Below are 16,097 nucleotides of genomic sequence, written 5' to 3'. Positions count from 1 at the left end.
GCCTTTATTACTCCAACAGGGAATTATCACTATAAAGTGATGCCGTTCGGATTGAAGAATGTTGGAGCTACTTACCAAAGGATGATGACCAGAATGTTTAAATTGCAGCTTGGAAAGACCATTGAAATATACGTGGATGACATGGTAGTTAAGAGTAAGACGATATCTGTGCACGTGAAAGATTTGGATGACACTTTTCAGGTACTTAGAAAGTACAAGTTGCGTCTTAATGCCTCGAAGTGTTCTTTTGGCGTGGATTCTAGGAAGTTCCTAGGTTATATGGTTACTCATAGAGGGATAGAGGTGAATCTGGCACAGGTCAGAGCTATTCAAACCTTACAGCCACCTCGGAATCCAAAGAAAGTTTAGAAATTGACCGGAATGATCACTGCTCTCAGTAGGTTCATCTCTCGGTCAGCTGACAGATACAGGCCTTTCTTCCAACTGTTGAATAAGTGGAGGGGGTTCCAGTGGTCCGAGGAGTGCGTTGTAGCCTTCCAACAACTTAAGGAATATCTTTCCCGGCCATCCATTATGTCTCGGCCTGAAGTAGATGAGGTCCTGTTTGCGTATCTAGTAGTGGCCATCCATGTGGTCAGCCTGGTCCTCATAAGGGACAACGTTGGGGTGCAAAGACCGGTCTTCTACGTCAGTAAATCCTTGAGTGAAGCCGAGGTGCGTTACCTACTTTTGGAGAAAGCGCTTTTAGCCATAGTTCATGCCATGCGTAAGCTTTCTCATTATTTCCAGTCCCACACCGTTGTAGTTTTGACCCAACTACCTCTCAAGTCAGTGTTGCGCAGTGCTGACTACTCTGGAAGGGTGGCTAAATGGGAAACTATTTTTGGAGCTTTTGATATTAAATACATGCCGCGCACCTCGGTGAAGGGCTAGGTTCTTACAGATTTGATGGCAGAGTTCGCAGAACCATTGTTGGAAGAAACTGTGAAGGAATCACACATGGATGAAAAATTAGTTGGCGTGATCACGGACATAGGACCTCCCACTTGGAAAGTTTTCGTTGATGGGGCAGCTAACCAAAGAGGGTCTGGTATCAGACTTGTCCTAGTATCCCTCGAGGGAATCGTCTTCGAAAAATCTCTAAGGTTGGCATTCTTGGCTACTAATAACCAGGCCGAGCACGAAGCAGTGTTGGTCGGAATGAATATGGTGTATAGGATGGGCGGAAAGGGAGTTCATATGCTCTCAGATTCTCAGTTAGTGGTCGGCCAGGTGACTGGGACCATGGAGGCCAGGGATCTAAGAATGCAAGAATACTTGACCCAGGTCAAATGTTTACAATCTAAATTTGATTCCTTTATCCTGTCTCACGTCTCTAGAAGCGAAAATATACATGCTGACTCTTTGGCTACCTTAGCGACATCCTCGGCTCAGTGCTTGCCTAGGATTATCCTTGTCGAAAGATTTGCTAGAGCCAACTCTTACCACTGTTAGTGCAGCCCGTATCCATCTAATAAGGCCTGGATTTAGTTGGATCGACCCTGTGATATCTTTTCTGAAAAACGACATTCTTCCCAAGGACAAGTCTGAAGCAGACAAGATCCATCGAAAGGCACCGCGTTTCTGGTTGTCCGAAGACCAAAAACTGTATAAATGATCTTTCTCCGGACCATACTTGCTATGCGTGCACCGCGAGTCAACAGAGGCACTTTTGGAAGAATTGCATGAAGGAATTTGTGGAAGCCATATTGGGGGAAGGTCCCTAGCCCATAGGGCCCTAACTTAGGGATATTGGTGGCCCAATATGCAAAGGGAAGCTCAGGACTATGCAAGAAAGTGTGATCAATGCCAGAGGTTCACTCCTAACATTCATCAGCTTGAAGGAGTCCTTAATCCTCTCTCCAGTCCTTGGCCTTTCGCTCAATGGGGATTGGACATAGTAGGGCCATTTCTGAGGGCTATAGGAAACAAAAGGTGGCTGCTCGTGGGAACTGACTACTTCACTAAATGGGTCGAGGCTGAGCCCTTAGCAAATATTAGGGACGTCGATTCCAAGAAGTTTATTTGGAAGAACATCATCACTAGGTTTGGGGTACCACACACATTCATTTCAGACAATGACGTTCAATTTGATAGTAGAGCTTTTAGGAAATATTGTGGTGACATGGGCATCATAAATAGATACTCCACTCCAGCTTATCCTTAGGGAAATGGGCAAGCCGAGGCCGTTAACAACGTCATAGTCAGTGGACTCAAGAAAAGGCTGGACGATGTGAAGGGCAGATGGGTAGAAGAACTACCACATGTTTTATGGACGTATCGAACTACGCCACGCAGATCCATTGGAAAAACGTCATTCTCTATGACTTATGGAGCCGAGGCAGTGATACCTTTAGAATCTGGTTTCCCCACGCTAAGGACGAGTTCTTTTAGTCCAGAAAATAACAACGGCCTCCTGGAGAAGAGCTTGGATTTAGTTGAGGAGCGGCAAGAGGTAGCCATGGTCCAAATGGCTTATTATCAGCAGAAGCTTAAACGAGGGTATGATGCCTATGTGAAGCCAATGCCCCTTGCGCCTAGGGATCTAGTGCTGAGAAAAGTTGTGGGTACTGCTAAAAACCTAGCTTGGGGTAAGCTAGGACCAAACTGGAAAGGACCATATCGGATTACTTCTGTAGCAGGCATAGGGTCATATCGACTAGTTAATCTAGATGAAAAAGTTGTACAATGCCCGTGGAATGTAAATAACCTTCGAAGGTATTATTATTAATAAAAGGTACTTTTGTCGTTCGTAGTTTGAATTATGAATGTATATGGGCTTAGAGCACTTGCAGCAGTGGAGCTAAATAGCTATATAGCTATTTTAGCTCCACCAAAACACTAAAAAGAAGCATGTAGCGGTGGAGCTAAATCTATATTTTTTTAGCTCATTGCTACAGTGCACATCTATAGATAGATGTGCACTGTTCATGAGAGCTAAAACAAAATTAATTTTTTATTTTGTGTTCACATTACCTTTTTATTGTGGTGTTTTTATTGTAGTGAGATGTATTATTTTATTGTGGTAGATATATTATTTTGTTGTGATGTTTATATTATTTTATTGTGTTGAAAGCTAAAATAGATCCACTGCTACAGCATGTGTGTAGGTAAAATAGATAAAGTAACTTTTGGTGGAGCTAAATTGCTAAATTTTTAGTTCCACTGCTGTGGATGCTCTTATAAATTATAACTCCCAAAATGTCAAATAGAAACTTGGTTATGTATAGTCCTCGGACCACCTACCTCGTGGAAATTGATATCTTATCATTTGTTAAACAGAACTTTAGTTATGTCGGGTCCACGGACCTTCCACTTTGGGGAAATTAACATCTTAAGTTACTGTTCCTAAGTGTCAAACAAAAACTTGGTTATGTATGGTCCTCGGACCACTTACCTTGTGGAAATTGATATCTTATCATTTGTTAAACAGAACCTTAGTTATGTCGAGTCCACAGACCTTCTACTTTGGGGAAATTAACATCTTAAGTTACTGTTCCTAAGTGTCAAACAGAAACTTGGTTATGTATGGTCCGAGGACCACCTACCTTGTGAAAATTGATATCTTATCATTTGTTAAACAGAACCTTAGTTATGCCGGGTCCACGGACCTTCTACTTTGGGAAAATTAACATCTTAAGTTACTGTTCCTAAGTGTCAAATAGAAACTTGGTTATGTATGGTTCTCGGACCACCTACCTTGTGGAAATTGATATTTTATCATTTGTTAAATAGAATCTTAGTTATGCCGGGTCCACAGACCTTCTACTTTGGGGAAATTAACATCTTAAGTTACTATTCCTAAGTATCAAACAGAAACTTGGTTATGTATGGTCCTCGGACCACCTACCTTGTGGAAATTGGTATCTTATTATTTGTTAAACGGAACCATGGTTAAATAGAATTTTAAGTTATACATTTTCAAGTATCAAGAAGAGAGCTGGAAATGTAGGGTCCTCGGACCCCACACTTTACTAAAATTAACGTTTCAGGTTACAAATTCTAAGTATCACATTGATTTGTAAAGTGAGGCACTACTTACTATCTAAACCAAGTTTCTTTTTGTCAGGTTCTTGAACACTTTACTTTGCAGATGTTAGCACAAAGTTAAGTTAGCTTGTTAGGCGTTCGTTATTGTGCCATACTTGCTACACTCCTAAAATGTAATTTGTGAGGTGCAAGGCAAGTATGTGTCCTGTTGTTTAAAGTTGTAATTGATCAACTACTGAAAGTGGAGTTAGTTGTTCCATTCATTCTTTCGCTGTATGCTAATGAGAACTCTTATGGTAAACACAAAGATAAAATAAATAGAAGTCAAATGAAGATCAAACGAAACTGACTTTCATTAATTGTTTTTGATATACATTACATGGAAAATCTTAATTACAAAGAAAAAAGAAGCCCTAGGTTCGGCCCAGCTTTTGGAGGGGGGTCTTGCTGGGAAGTACTGGTGGCCTCAATGCTTTTTAACTCCAACTCAAAGGAAGACAGGACTTGTTTCCTTTTGTTTGCAGTAGTTGACGGAGGGACGATGGGCTCAACACTTTGGCTTAGGTCCTTCTCAGCGCCTCCACCCACTTCCTTCTCTTTATGGGAACCTATAGGTTTTGTAGGATCCGGAATGGGCTCTGGGATCGCAGGAGGGAGAGCAAAAGGAGCTGTCTCAGAGGTAGGTGCGACAGCAGGAGTCTCTTCTATCTCCTGTATGTCAAGGGGAAGCCAAACGTTCTCGGGCTTCCTCAGCTCGGAAGCCGAAGGAACCCCTGCTACATTTAGGGCTTCGCCCCAGACATGCTGACAGTATTCTCGGCACAAGGCCGTAAACGCCTCTATCAGCTGGTCTTCTGTCGCCGCCACCTCTTCCTTATAACCAGCCTTCTTTGCGGCCTCCAACGAATCCCTGAAGGTGCGAGCTTCCTCCCTCATCTTTGCAAGCTCCTTCTCCAAGTTAGAGCGTTCCTTTTGAGCTTTAGAGAGCTCTTCATCCTTTTGATGAAAAAGCTTGTGCTACCCCTCCACTTGAGTTCTCATGGTTCTCAGGTTGGCCTCGGCTCCGTCTCTTTCTTTTTTTAGATTGGCCAGCTGAAAGGAGAGTTTCTCATTTTCTGCGAGGGCCTGGCCTAGGGACTTCTCAGTTTCCATCTGAATCTCCTGTTCCATTTCAGCCTTCTTTCGAGAATCCTCCACAAACTTCTCGGCAGCAAAGACCTCTTGAACGGCCTGTGACAGAGTATTGGAAAGTCAGACGCATAAAAACATCCATTAATAGTGAAACATGGTGCAAAACAAAATGGAGATAAGGAGTAAAACTTACCAGGGCCAAGTCCATTTTCAAAAAAAGGAACAGTTGAGGCTGGCTCATTTTTTCCAAGACTTCCATATCCTTGGGCAGCAGAAGGGGATGTTCCAACGCATTGGCCAGGTGGAGGGCGTGGCCTTGTTGGAACGCCCTAATGTTGGACTGGCAAGAGATTGGTGCTCCGTCCAATCTCAATTCGGGAGACTAGGTAGCCAGTGCTCGACGCACTTCGGCCAGGTCCCTAATCTCCCCGCTTTCAACTGAACAAGCACATCCCTTGCCTTTGTCTAGTTTCTGTTGCTGAGCTTGCTGTGGCTGCTGTTTCAGTTTCTTCTGTTTTTCTCCACCAGCCTCCTCGGCCTCCCCTTTTCTTTTCTTTTTGGGCTCCTCAATGGGAGGCTTAGGATCGGCTGGAGGAGGGGGTGGTGGCAAGAACGGAGGAACTTGAGACCCCCCCGCTCCTTTTTTGGCGACTCTCTCGCTTCTCTTATTTAGGAGGCCTTTAAGCACGTCCATCTCTTCCTCCTCGGAACTGTCGTCAGGACGTGCAACTATTAAACCTGCAATTTCGGAGGCCTCGGCGGGCTCGTCTTCCTCGTCAGAGAGTATGACAAACTGGTTTCCTTGGGGTATTTCGATGTCCTCGAGCTGAAACTGGTCTATCTCCTCATCTAACGAGTGTGATGAGGACATTTGCTCCTCCGGGGCGGTGGTTGCCTGAGAGTGCGCCAAGAGAAGGATTGCAGCAATGGGGCATGTGTACAGGATTGTGTTGGGTTTGTCAGGGATATCACGATCGGTGAGAAAGTGCGGCCTTGCTACGTTGATCCTCTTGCGTCGCCTGTCCCCCGCGATAATCACGTTCTCTATCTCTTGGAAATCCGAGGATATGGGGTCGTATCCTAGTATTAAGTGAGCCGCTCTTACTTGCAAGTCTTCACTCACAAAGACTTCTGAACGGAGAACGCGATTTAAGTCGGCGACGTTACAGTGGCTCAAGCGTGGGCGTACGTGCTGTTTATCTGCGAAAAGCGACACCCAAGGAGACGAACATGGTTAGATTTGTGATAAGCACGAAAAATCAGAAATAACAATGTGCAAAAAGAAATAAAATATTTAAAGGGGTTGAGATTGAGTCACAAGGTAGGGAAATTAACTCCTGAGGAGTCACACCTAGATCTCCCCATACGACTGGGCAGTGAGGGCCGTTGTGCCAGTTGCCTGAGGCGATGAGGTAGTCGTCCTTCATACCTTTGTTGGACTTAGGCAGACAGGAGATCAACCTAACTACACTAGACCGCGACTTGATGTAATACCCTACACTCCTGAGTTTGTGGCATTCGTACATGTAGGCAACACCGTGCCAGGTGAGGTTCAAGCCCATCTACTCATTTAGAGCGTTGACACTTCCTAAGACCCTAAACACATTGGGTGTGCATTGGTCTGGGCATAACCTATGATTGCGAAGGTACTCCCTAGTTGCACTTCTCATAGGTAGAGTCATCCCACCTTCTATGAAGGCAATCATAGGGATGATAACCTCTCCCATTTTCCTAGAGCCACCTACTGCTTCTGCTGGACAATATTTCAAGCCTATGTCACTGGGAATCTAGTATTTGGCCCTAAAGCCTTCCATCCCAGCAGCGGTATCTACCAAACACTTAAACCTACCCATCTAGGAGAAAAGAAGAGGCAAATTTTGAGAGGGAAAATAGTTAAGAAGGGCGGAAGGACAGAATCCGAGAAGAAAGGAGCAAAGGAAGCAAGAACTTACGAGATTTGATTATGCGAGTTTCCATGGGTTTCTAGAGAGAAAAGGCGATGACTGATACTTTGATGTGATGGAATTCTGAAGAAATGATTGAAGGCGCAGGTTTCCAAGGGTTTTGACGTGCGGGAGGCGGCCTCGAAATTGGATCCGTCCCGCCCAAATTTTCAGGGGGCAACACGGACCGTTAGATGTTCATCTCACCGTTGAACGTGGGAAACATGGTGTAACTTGCGGTCATAAATGTGCGCGTTCTGGAATTCGAAGCGCCAGACGGGATTTTCTGGGAAACGGAAGGATCCCCACACGCGCGGTGATGTATGAAACGTGTGGAGGGTATTCTGGTCAGATCAAAACTCTATTTTTTTCTTAGATGGGGAAAAATAAAGTTTTGAGGGGCTATTGTGGGGAGTAAAAGGACCTGAGCAAGTATTTGGGCCTTGGGCTTTATTGATGGGCGCCAGTTCGTTTTTGACTAAAGGCCTTTAGGACTGCAAGTTGGCCCACAGGGAGAAGGTCTGAGGATCCGTCCGAGGACAAATCTCTCCTCGTACAGACCCGCAATGACCCTGGGATTAGCTAAGAAGATTAGAGGCAAAATTCTGGAAAAACTGTTGGTTAAGAAGGGGATCGAAGTACCCTCTAGACGCGACGGTGTGAGAGAAATATCTCAGAAAAAGGCTGCTGCCTCCACATTAAAGACCTTGCACCTATCTCCCTGATCGCATTAATAGAGAAGTGACCCTTGAATAGTAGAATTCAACCTTCCTGCTATTATTTAAGGGCTTCAGGAAGGTGGTGGAATGGGAAGAGGATCTAAGGATAAGATTTGTGTAACACGTGGACAAAGAGAGAAGAAGAATAAGTATTTAAGAAAAGAAGAGAATAAAGAATAGGGGATCGGTCATTTAGCGAGATAAGGACTAAAAACTGTAATCTTTGAAAGAGAAAGAAAGTTAATACATAAATCGTCCTCGGCTTACGTCCGAGGAGGTTCCTTTATCATATTTGTTTATTATTTACAAATATTATGACACTCTAGTCTGTTTATCAAGCTTCCCCCACCATTAAACTAGATTTCGAATCTACACTCCATAAATTTTATTGTTTAAAACTTATTAGGCCTGAACTCACGTTTATTTTTGGGTCTAGGGCTATTGTGCACTTACCATTCTTACAATAAACTATTACCAGGTATAATTAAACAGGGACAATAGCAATAAAGCTAACCATAAATAGGCTTTACAGTATAATTGGAAAGGTCAGAGCATTAGACATAATTTTTTTTTTTTTTTTTTTTTTTTAGAAGAAAGAGCATTAGAGATTAGACATACTTTATCAATAAAGCGAATATGAAAATGATTTTACAATATTATAATCGGACTACTCGAAGCAATAGACATACCTTTTTTCTTATCTTCTTTGAGAGGGCAATAGACTCTTAAACGAATGGTTGATATTATCTTCGGCCGCTCCGCTTGACTTTTGCATCAGGGACACCCCCCAGCTGCCTTATACAGAGATACATGTACCATTGTCGGTGCATTTAAGTCCATATATCCTTACTTTGTTTTCTTCGTAACTTCTTACAAAGTAGATAATGGATAAGTCTTCAAGAATTATCCTAGTTTAGGACACCGAAGCATGGTCCATGTTTTTCCTTTTAAGATTGTCTTTTTTCTTTTTTTTAAATCAACGGATAAAGTTTCTAATTAAAAAAAAGAAAAAGATTGTCTTCTTTATATTCCATTCTTTTATCCATTGAAAATATAAACACAAGAAACATAAACCAACTCCAAGAATTAATGGACTACTACCTAGTATTGTTGCTTATACTTCCCTTTGCATGTGTTACTTGATGTGTGGGCATCAACGTCAACAAACAATCAATTTTTGTAACTTTGATTCTTTGTTCTTCGCCCAATATAGATGTGAATGTATCTGTATGTTTAATCTAATGTCTTTAATATTAGAATTTTACATAATCATAACAGAGAGGGAAATAATTATATATCGTATAATTCGTTTGTAATTCTATAATGAGTTCTAGTTAGCTTAATTAATAAAACTTTTTGTTGTCAAATAAAGTTTAAAATCTGCCTGCACCTGCCCAATAATATTGCTTTCAAAATCACCAACTTTTCTCTCCAAATCTTTGACAGAAGGTAAAGATGAAATTATTGTTTGTATGTGTGTGAGAGACTTTGATGCATGCTGTTGGTAAAGATGAAATTATTTATTTAAAATTTTTTAAAAGCTTGGGTTGTTTGTTTTGGGAAAAATTGGTTAATTGAATCTAATTTTTTTTAGCTTTATTATTGGTAATTTTTGTTGTTGGATTAAGTTTTTTGGGCTTGTATATTTAGTTTTAGATTTTAAATTTATAGATTTTTTTATGGTTTAGGAAGAAAACACTAGAATAAATTTTTTTTTTTACAAATTATTAATGTGATAAGTGATCATTGGTAAGTAAAAAGTGGTATAAGTGGTGGGGCTCAAATGTGAATCAATATGAATTTGTTATCTCAATAGTTTTGTAAAAATGTTCTGAAAAAATTTGTGATTATAACATTACTCTTAAAAAAATTAATAATATTATTAAAGGTCAAAGTGTAATTTTATAAAACAAACTTGTTAAAATTAATCCCTAACCTACGTAGCTCTAGACATAGACTTGGTGACAAAAACAAACTAGCCATAAACTCTATCATTATTGATGATTTGCATTGAGATAATGTCTTCAAACAAGCCACCAGTTTTTGTTGCTCTCTGACCCACCCCACGCATAATTGCATAGGTAGCCTAGACATTGAAAGATAAGGTATCTTCTATACCTGCTCCCGCTGGTCACAATTTGTCAAAGTGCATAGATTTGCATTATTAAAAAAGGGTAATTCTTATGTAGTCGCGAGTAATGCTCCGGTATTGCAGAACCCACCCTTATGTGACTATGTGACAGTGAGAGTATGAAAATGCTCTAATGCTTAAAGTTATTTAAAACTGCAAATAAAACTTTGTTTGACAAAATTGACCCTCTCATGTGCTTAGCACATGTGAATTTTATTGAAGTGCCATGTATCCCTTTTTTTTTTTTTCTTTTTCTTTTTTTCCTCTTTAAAAATTGAATAATTCCATGTTGATAGTAGGTTAGTATTGCCTATTAATACATATTCTCCATTCTTCTACCAAACGAAAATATAAACACAAGAACCACAAACCATCTTTGAGTTGACAATGGATTACTACCTAGTATTGTTGCTGATACTACCCTTTGTGTGGGCATTCATTCGTGTTGTCTCCCCCAATCTATCAAGCCAGACTCTCCCCCCTGGACCACACCCTTTTCCTATCATTGGTAACATCTTGGAGCTTGGTAAATTACCCCACCAAGCAATTGCCAAGCTCTCCAAAACTTATGGTCCCTTAATTACTCTCAAGCTTGGGAGCATAACCACCATAGTCATTTCCTCTCCAACCTTAGCTAAAGAAGCACTTCAGAAAAATGACCAAGCTTTCTCTAGCCGAACCATCCCAAATATGGCCCATGCATTCGACCACCACAAAGTTTCAATGGCTTGGATTCCCACAAATGCTAAATGGAAGAACCTTAGGAAAGCTTCCGCCACTCAAATATTTGCTACAAAACCTCTTGATGCCACACAAGCCCTTCGACGAACAAAGGTACAAGAACTACTTGACCATGTTAACCAAAGTTGCAAAAGTGGTGCACCCATTGATATTGGACGAGTAGTGTTCACGTCATCCCTTAATGCCATATCAAACACACTTTTCTCTATTGACTTGGTCCAATATGACTCAAATTTATCCCAAGAGTTCAGGGACCTTGTGTGTGGTGTAGCCATAGAAGCTGGAAGGCCAAATATTGCTGATTATTTCCCAGCACTTCGTTTGATTGACCCCCAAGGAGTGCGCAAAAGGACAAGGATTTATTTCTCAAAAGTATTTGGGATTTTTGATGGAATTATCAATCAACGACTCCAATTAAGAGCTTCATCAAAGGGTTTTAAAGAAAGCAACGATGTTCTAGATTCACTCCTCAATCTCACTGATGAAGATAATTCAGAAATAAGCCTCTTGGATATCAAACATTTGCTTCTGGTAATTGACTACCTCTTTAAAACTTTGGTTCGAAGTAAATATTTAAATAACAAGTATTCTTAAAATATAATTTAGTACTCTATAACGCTTCATGTACGTGGTTCCAAGTTTAGGCTTGACTATCTTCTCAAAAAAAAAAAGTTAGGTTTGACTATTAAAAAAGCCAAGCTCGTTAACATGAGCTGTGGCAGAGTTAGGGGGCTGGGGGACATGGGCCCCAAAATCCAGCCCATTCCTATTCATTAGCCCGTAGCCGTACTCTACTTAGCCTTCCAGCCTCCGCTCGCTGACTGGTGCCACTCTCTCTATATCATTCATCCAATTGCTCTGTGAAGGGGCATCACTGTGAGTTTAACTGTTTATGTTTGAGATAGCTTTTTGACTTTTGAGTTTTGAGTCTCTGGCTTTCTATATATTTTATTGTGGGCTATAGCTTGGATTATATATGTTATAATATTATATTTAGTGTTGATAATAGTGTCATTTGCTTTGGCAGTAGAGACTAGCCGTTGTTTTTATGTGTTGTGGACATGGGGCGGTTTATATCTTTCACTACTGATGTTTTATTATTTCAATTTATATTTGGTTTTTAGTTTTGTATATTTGAGATTGATAATAGTAACATGTTAATGAAGTACTGAATTCATTTTAGTTTTTTTTTTTTTTTGTTTATTATAAATAATTTTAGTACTATAAAAAAAAGTATGTTACAACTTTAATTAAGTTAAAATTAGTTTATGAAATAATTTTTTTATAGAATAGGATTTCAAATATATGGATTTGTTACATGATGATTGCTTTTATTATTAGTTGGTTTTCCATGTAGATGGAAATCAAATTTTAAATCTCTTGTTCAACTACAAGAGTCTTTACTAGTTAAACTAATAAAACCCACAAAGACATTTAATAATCATGAAAATTTGTTGTTGCTCTATATAACTTGGCCCTCCCTAGAAAAAAAAAATTCATAGCTCTGCCACTAAACATGAGAGTTCGGTTTAATTATATATAATATGTATATTTATATGTATACATGTTTAAAAATATTTTCTAAACCAATGTCCTTAGAACATTCATTAACTTTAATTTCCCTTAAAAATATACCTATCTAGACTTTAGATTAGATTGTATAAGTTTGTAAATTGGTTTATATAATATCAAATTATTAATTGTAGTTTTGATAATCTAGATAGTCAGTTCATAATAAAATTCATAGATTTTAAAATAGGTAAAATATTTTAATCATAGTTTTAATATGTTAGAAAAGAATAAATTAACCAACTAGCTTGTGAAGAAGCTTGAGCTTATTCAACAACAAAATAAACTAAACTTGAACATGTAATTTTGTTTAGTGATGAGATCAAACTCAACTCATGTTTGAAATAAAAATAAACAAGAAGTTTGAATTTTTAATACCCAACTCGGCTTGACTCGTTTAGAAGCTCTCACAACTTTTGCTTTATAAAAGCCTATATTCTGATTTTAGGATTTGAAAAAAGATATATAAATTGAAACAAGGAATCACTTTTATATATATAGAGAGAGAGAGAGAGAGAGAGAGAGAGAGGTTTCCATAAGGGGGATTAATTTCACGAGACCTGTATCAACTTTTTGTTACTGCTTTTCTTTTATTTTTTTTATGTAAGTTATGAAATTTTTTTTAAACAATTAACAATAAATTTTCATACTTTCAGGAAATGAGTAAATATTTTTTTTGGGCTTCTTAGTATTTTTTATTGTGACAAAGTAGTAGAACCTCATCATTATCGATAGTTTGACGTCCACATAATATCATCATAATTTTGACAATTTGATGAAGACATTTATGACCCCCGTTTTGCCAAATATACCATATTTTGATTTGTAATGTACATGTGTATGATCACCATTTTAGAACGTCAATTGGTGCATCTAACTATCTTGAAAATAATCAAAGTCTTTTATTTGTGTGTTCAAGCAATTCACATATTTGTGAATTTCATAGAACATTTAAAGCAAGAATGAAGGTCAAATCACACTATATGGCCAGTTTCCATTCACATATAGCTTCATACATCATTTATATAATATCTAAAAGTTGAAACGTAGTATTTCTTAAATTGGTCAAATTCTTTTGTAAAATCTATTAGTAAATAATTTTTTTTTGATACATATTAGTAAAAAATAAAATGAGTTCATTTAATTATTTTGTACAAAATCCATTAGTACATAAGTCATTTAAACTCAATTCTCAAAAAAGAAAAACAATAAGACATTTAAATAAATATTAATTAATCATTTAGATCTTTCAAATAATGTATCTTATGAATGTTTCCATTTAATTTTTTAAAAGCAAAATTAACATTTAAATAATATTGTTTATTAACAATAAAGTTTACAAAGTGATATGATTAGTTTGTTTCACATCAACAACATAATAAACAACGAGTGGATCAAAATGGACCGAAGTGGATCAAAATAGATCGACTTGGACCGAAGTTGACTAAATTAGACTGTAATGTTATGTTGATGTGGCTCAAAAGGAGTGTAGTAATAATAAATGATATGATTTAACTTTTAGATATCTTATGTGTTTGTAAGAATCATATGTAGTGAAATTTGTACCAACTACAATATTACTAAAAAGTAGTTAGGAATTTATTTATTTTGTTGTTCTATCCAATTCAGTCAACTTTGGTCACTTCAGTCCACTTCGGTTGGTATAGTTCAGTCCATTTACTCCAATCTAATCCACTTTAGTTCATTCGGTCCATTTAGGACAAATTGGACCTCAAATTGATTCTTTTTGTACGTTGTCTTTTTCAGTTATTTGCTCAAATTTTATTTATTTTCTTAATTTTTGGGATTAGCCGAATGGAATTTTATTCTATTTGGGTTAAACTCTTTAATTTAGGCCTAAAAAAATACAAACAAAATAGGCATTATAAATTAGAGATATGAACCCTAAAAAATCTATAAATATTATAAATATTCAAAATATTAACTTAAACTTCAAGTTTCAATAATATAGACAATATACTTACATTTAGAAAGGAAAAGAATAAATGCAGTTCTAAACCCATATAATAATTTAAAGTTGATGTAACATGTTACATGTGATCTATAATATAAGGTTGCACGTTTTTTTTCTTTTCAATATTCTTGGATATGTTTAAATTAGTCCACTGTTATCAATTTGGTATATTTAAAAAAAAAAAAAAAGTCATTTTAATAATATCTTTTCAATTTATTTATAAAGATATTATAATTATGTAATTTAAATATATTTATTTAATTACATTTTTCACACACTAAGATATATGTATATATATATATATCACTATGTATTATTATTATTATTATTATTGTTGAATGTAAAATACATTATATGTTATATTACATAAAATAGAATAATAAATGCATTTTTAAATATTACATTTTCTCAAGCATTGAGTGTGTTTAGTTTGCGACTAATTTTTTATAATTGTCAATATGATTCGTTGTTATTAAAGTAACATTGGCCATAAACTTAGGCAACTTAGTTCTCAAACACCTTTATTGCAGGACTTATTTCTTGCAGGAATTGACACAACCTCAAGCACAGTGGAATGGGCCATGGCAGAGTTATTACACAACCCAGAAAAAATGACAAAAGCCCGAGATGAACTTGAAGAAGTTCTAGGCAAGGGCGGGCACGTTCAAGAATCAGACATCTCAAAGTTCAATTATCTTCGAGCTATAGTGAAAGAAACCTTGCGATTGCACCCATCAGTGCCTTTTCTACTTCCACGTAAGGCTAAGACAAACATAGAAATGTGTGGCTATATCGTGCCAAAAAATGCACAAATACTAATAAATGTGTGGGCAATGGGAAAAGACTCAAGCATATGGCAAAGCCCAAATTTATTTATGCCTGAAAGGTTTTTAGAACAAGACATTGATTATAAAGGCCAAGATTTTGAGCTGATTCCCTTTGGAGCTGGAAGAAGGATATGCCCTGGATTACCATTAGCAAACCGAATGGTTCATTTGATGTTGGCTTCTCTTGTTCACTACTTTGCTTGGAAGCTCCCAAATGAGATGAGGCCAGAAGACATGGACATGGCTGAGATGTTTGGGCTTACCTTACATAGGGAAGTGCCCCTCCTGGCTATTCCAATCAAATCCTTGTAACTTTGATTGTTTGTTCTTGGCCCACTATGGATGTGAATTTGTCTATGTTCAATATGATGCCTTCAATATTAGGATTTTCCATAAGTATAGTAGTGGAAAACAAATATAGATCTTACATCATTATTTTGTAGTTTTATAATGGGTTCTAATTAGCTTAATTAATAAAGTTGTTTGTTATCAGATAAGGTTCGAATTCCACCTACACTTGATCAGTGGACTTGCTTTAATAATGGAGATAGTCATTAGGCTTTTATCTTGGCCTTAGTATTTTTCTATCTTGTTATGGTCGATTCTCATTGGACATGATGAAATTAAAGATTTCAAGAAAATTGAAACAGAAGTAAAGGAGAAAAAATAAAGAATACAAAGAAATTACCGTGATTTTGTATGGCAACATGCGTCCAAGTGGCCACATAGTTTAAATTTTCAATTGTATATACACTGTCGGAAACCCAAAAAAAAAAAAAAAAAAGAATACGAAAATGATTTTACAATATAATTGAACCACTCGAAGCATTAAACATACTAAATCTCATAAAGCTGATACGAAAATATCTGTAAATGAATGGTTGATAATATATTATCTTCGGCCGCCCCCCTTGACTTTTGCATCTGAATCAATTTTAGGGCACCTCCGGCTGACTTTTTTGATAATCCCCCAGCTGCCTTATATATCCTTATTTTGTGGCCTAAGACACACATTAGTCATCTACTTTTGAAAATATTTTACGTCGAATTGAAAGAGTTATAAAAAAAGTT

General features: G+C 37.6%; 1 protein-coding gene across 1 annotated transcript; it reads left to right on the top strand.

Moving 5' to 3' along the window:
- Positions 1 to 10,157: 10,157 nt before the first annotated feature.
- Positions 10,158 to 15,521, top strand: LOC142636618 (cytochrome P450 76T24-like). The gene is made up of 2 exons (XM_075810890.1): positions 10,158 to 11,186; positions 14,730 to 15,521. The coding sequence occupies exons 1-2, from the start codon at positions 10,302 to 10,304 to the stop codon at positions 15,336 to 15,338; spliced, it is 1,494 nt and encodes a 497-aa protein (XP_075667005.1). The 5' UTR covers positions 10,158 to 10,301; the 3' UTR covers positions 15,339 to 15,521.
- The last annotated feature ends 576 nt before the right edge of the window (positions 15,522 to 16,097 follow it).

Source organism: Castanea sativa, chromosome 5 (assembly GCF_040712315.1).
Source record: "Castanea sativa cultivar Marrone di Chiusa Pesio chromosome 5, ASM4071231v1".
In the NCBI taxonomy this organism is placed as follows: domain Eukaryota; kingdom Viridiplantae; phylum Streptophyta; class Magnoliopsida; order Fagales; family Fagaceae; genus Castanea; species Castanea sativa.
Note: the sequence above shows the minus strand (reverse complement) of the source record. Positions and strands in the feature narration are given on the sequence as shown.

Bases quoted from the DNA above. Each gene is read 5' to 3' on its own strand.
- LOC142636618 (XM_075810890.1), top strand. From the start codon at position 10,302: ATGGATTACTACCTAGTATTGTTGCTGATACTACCCTTTGTGTGGGCA. The intron at 11,187-14,729 runs GTAATTGACTAC...CCTTTATTGCAG, and splicing joins ATATCAAACATTTGCTTCTG to GACTTATTTCTTGCAGGAAT.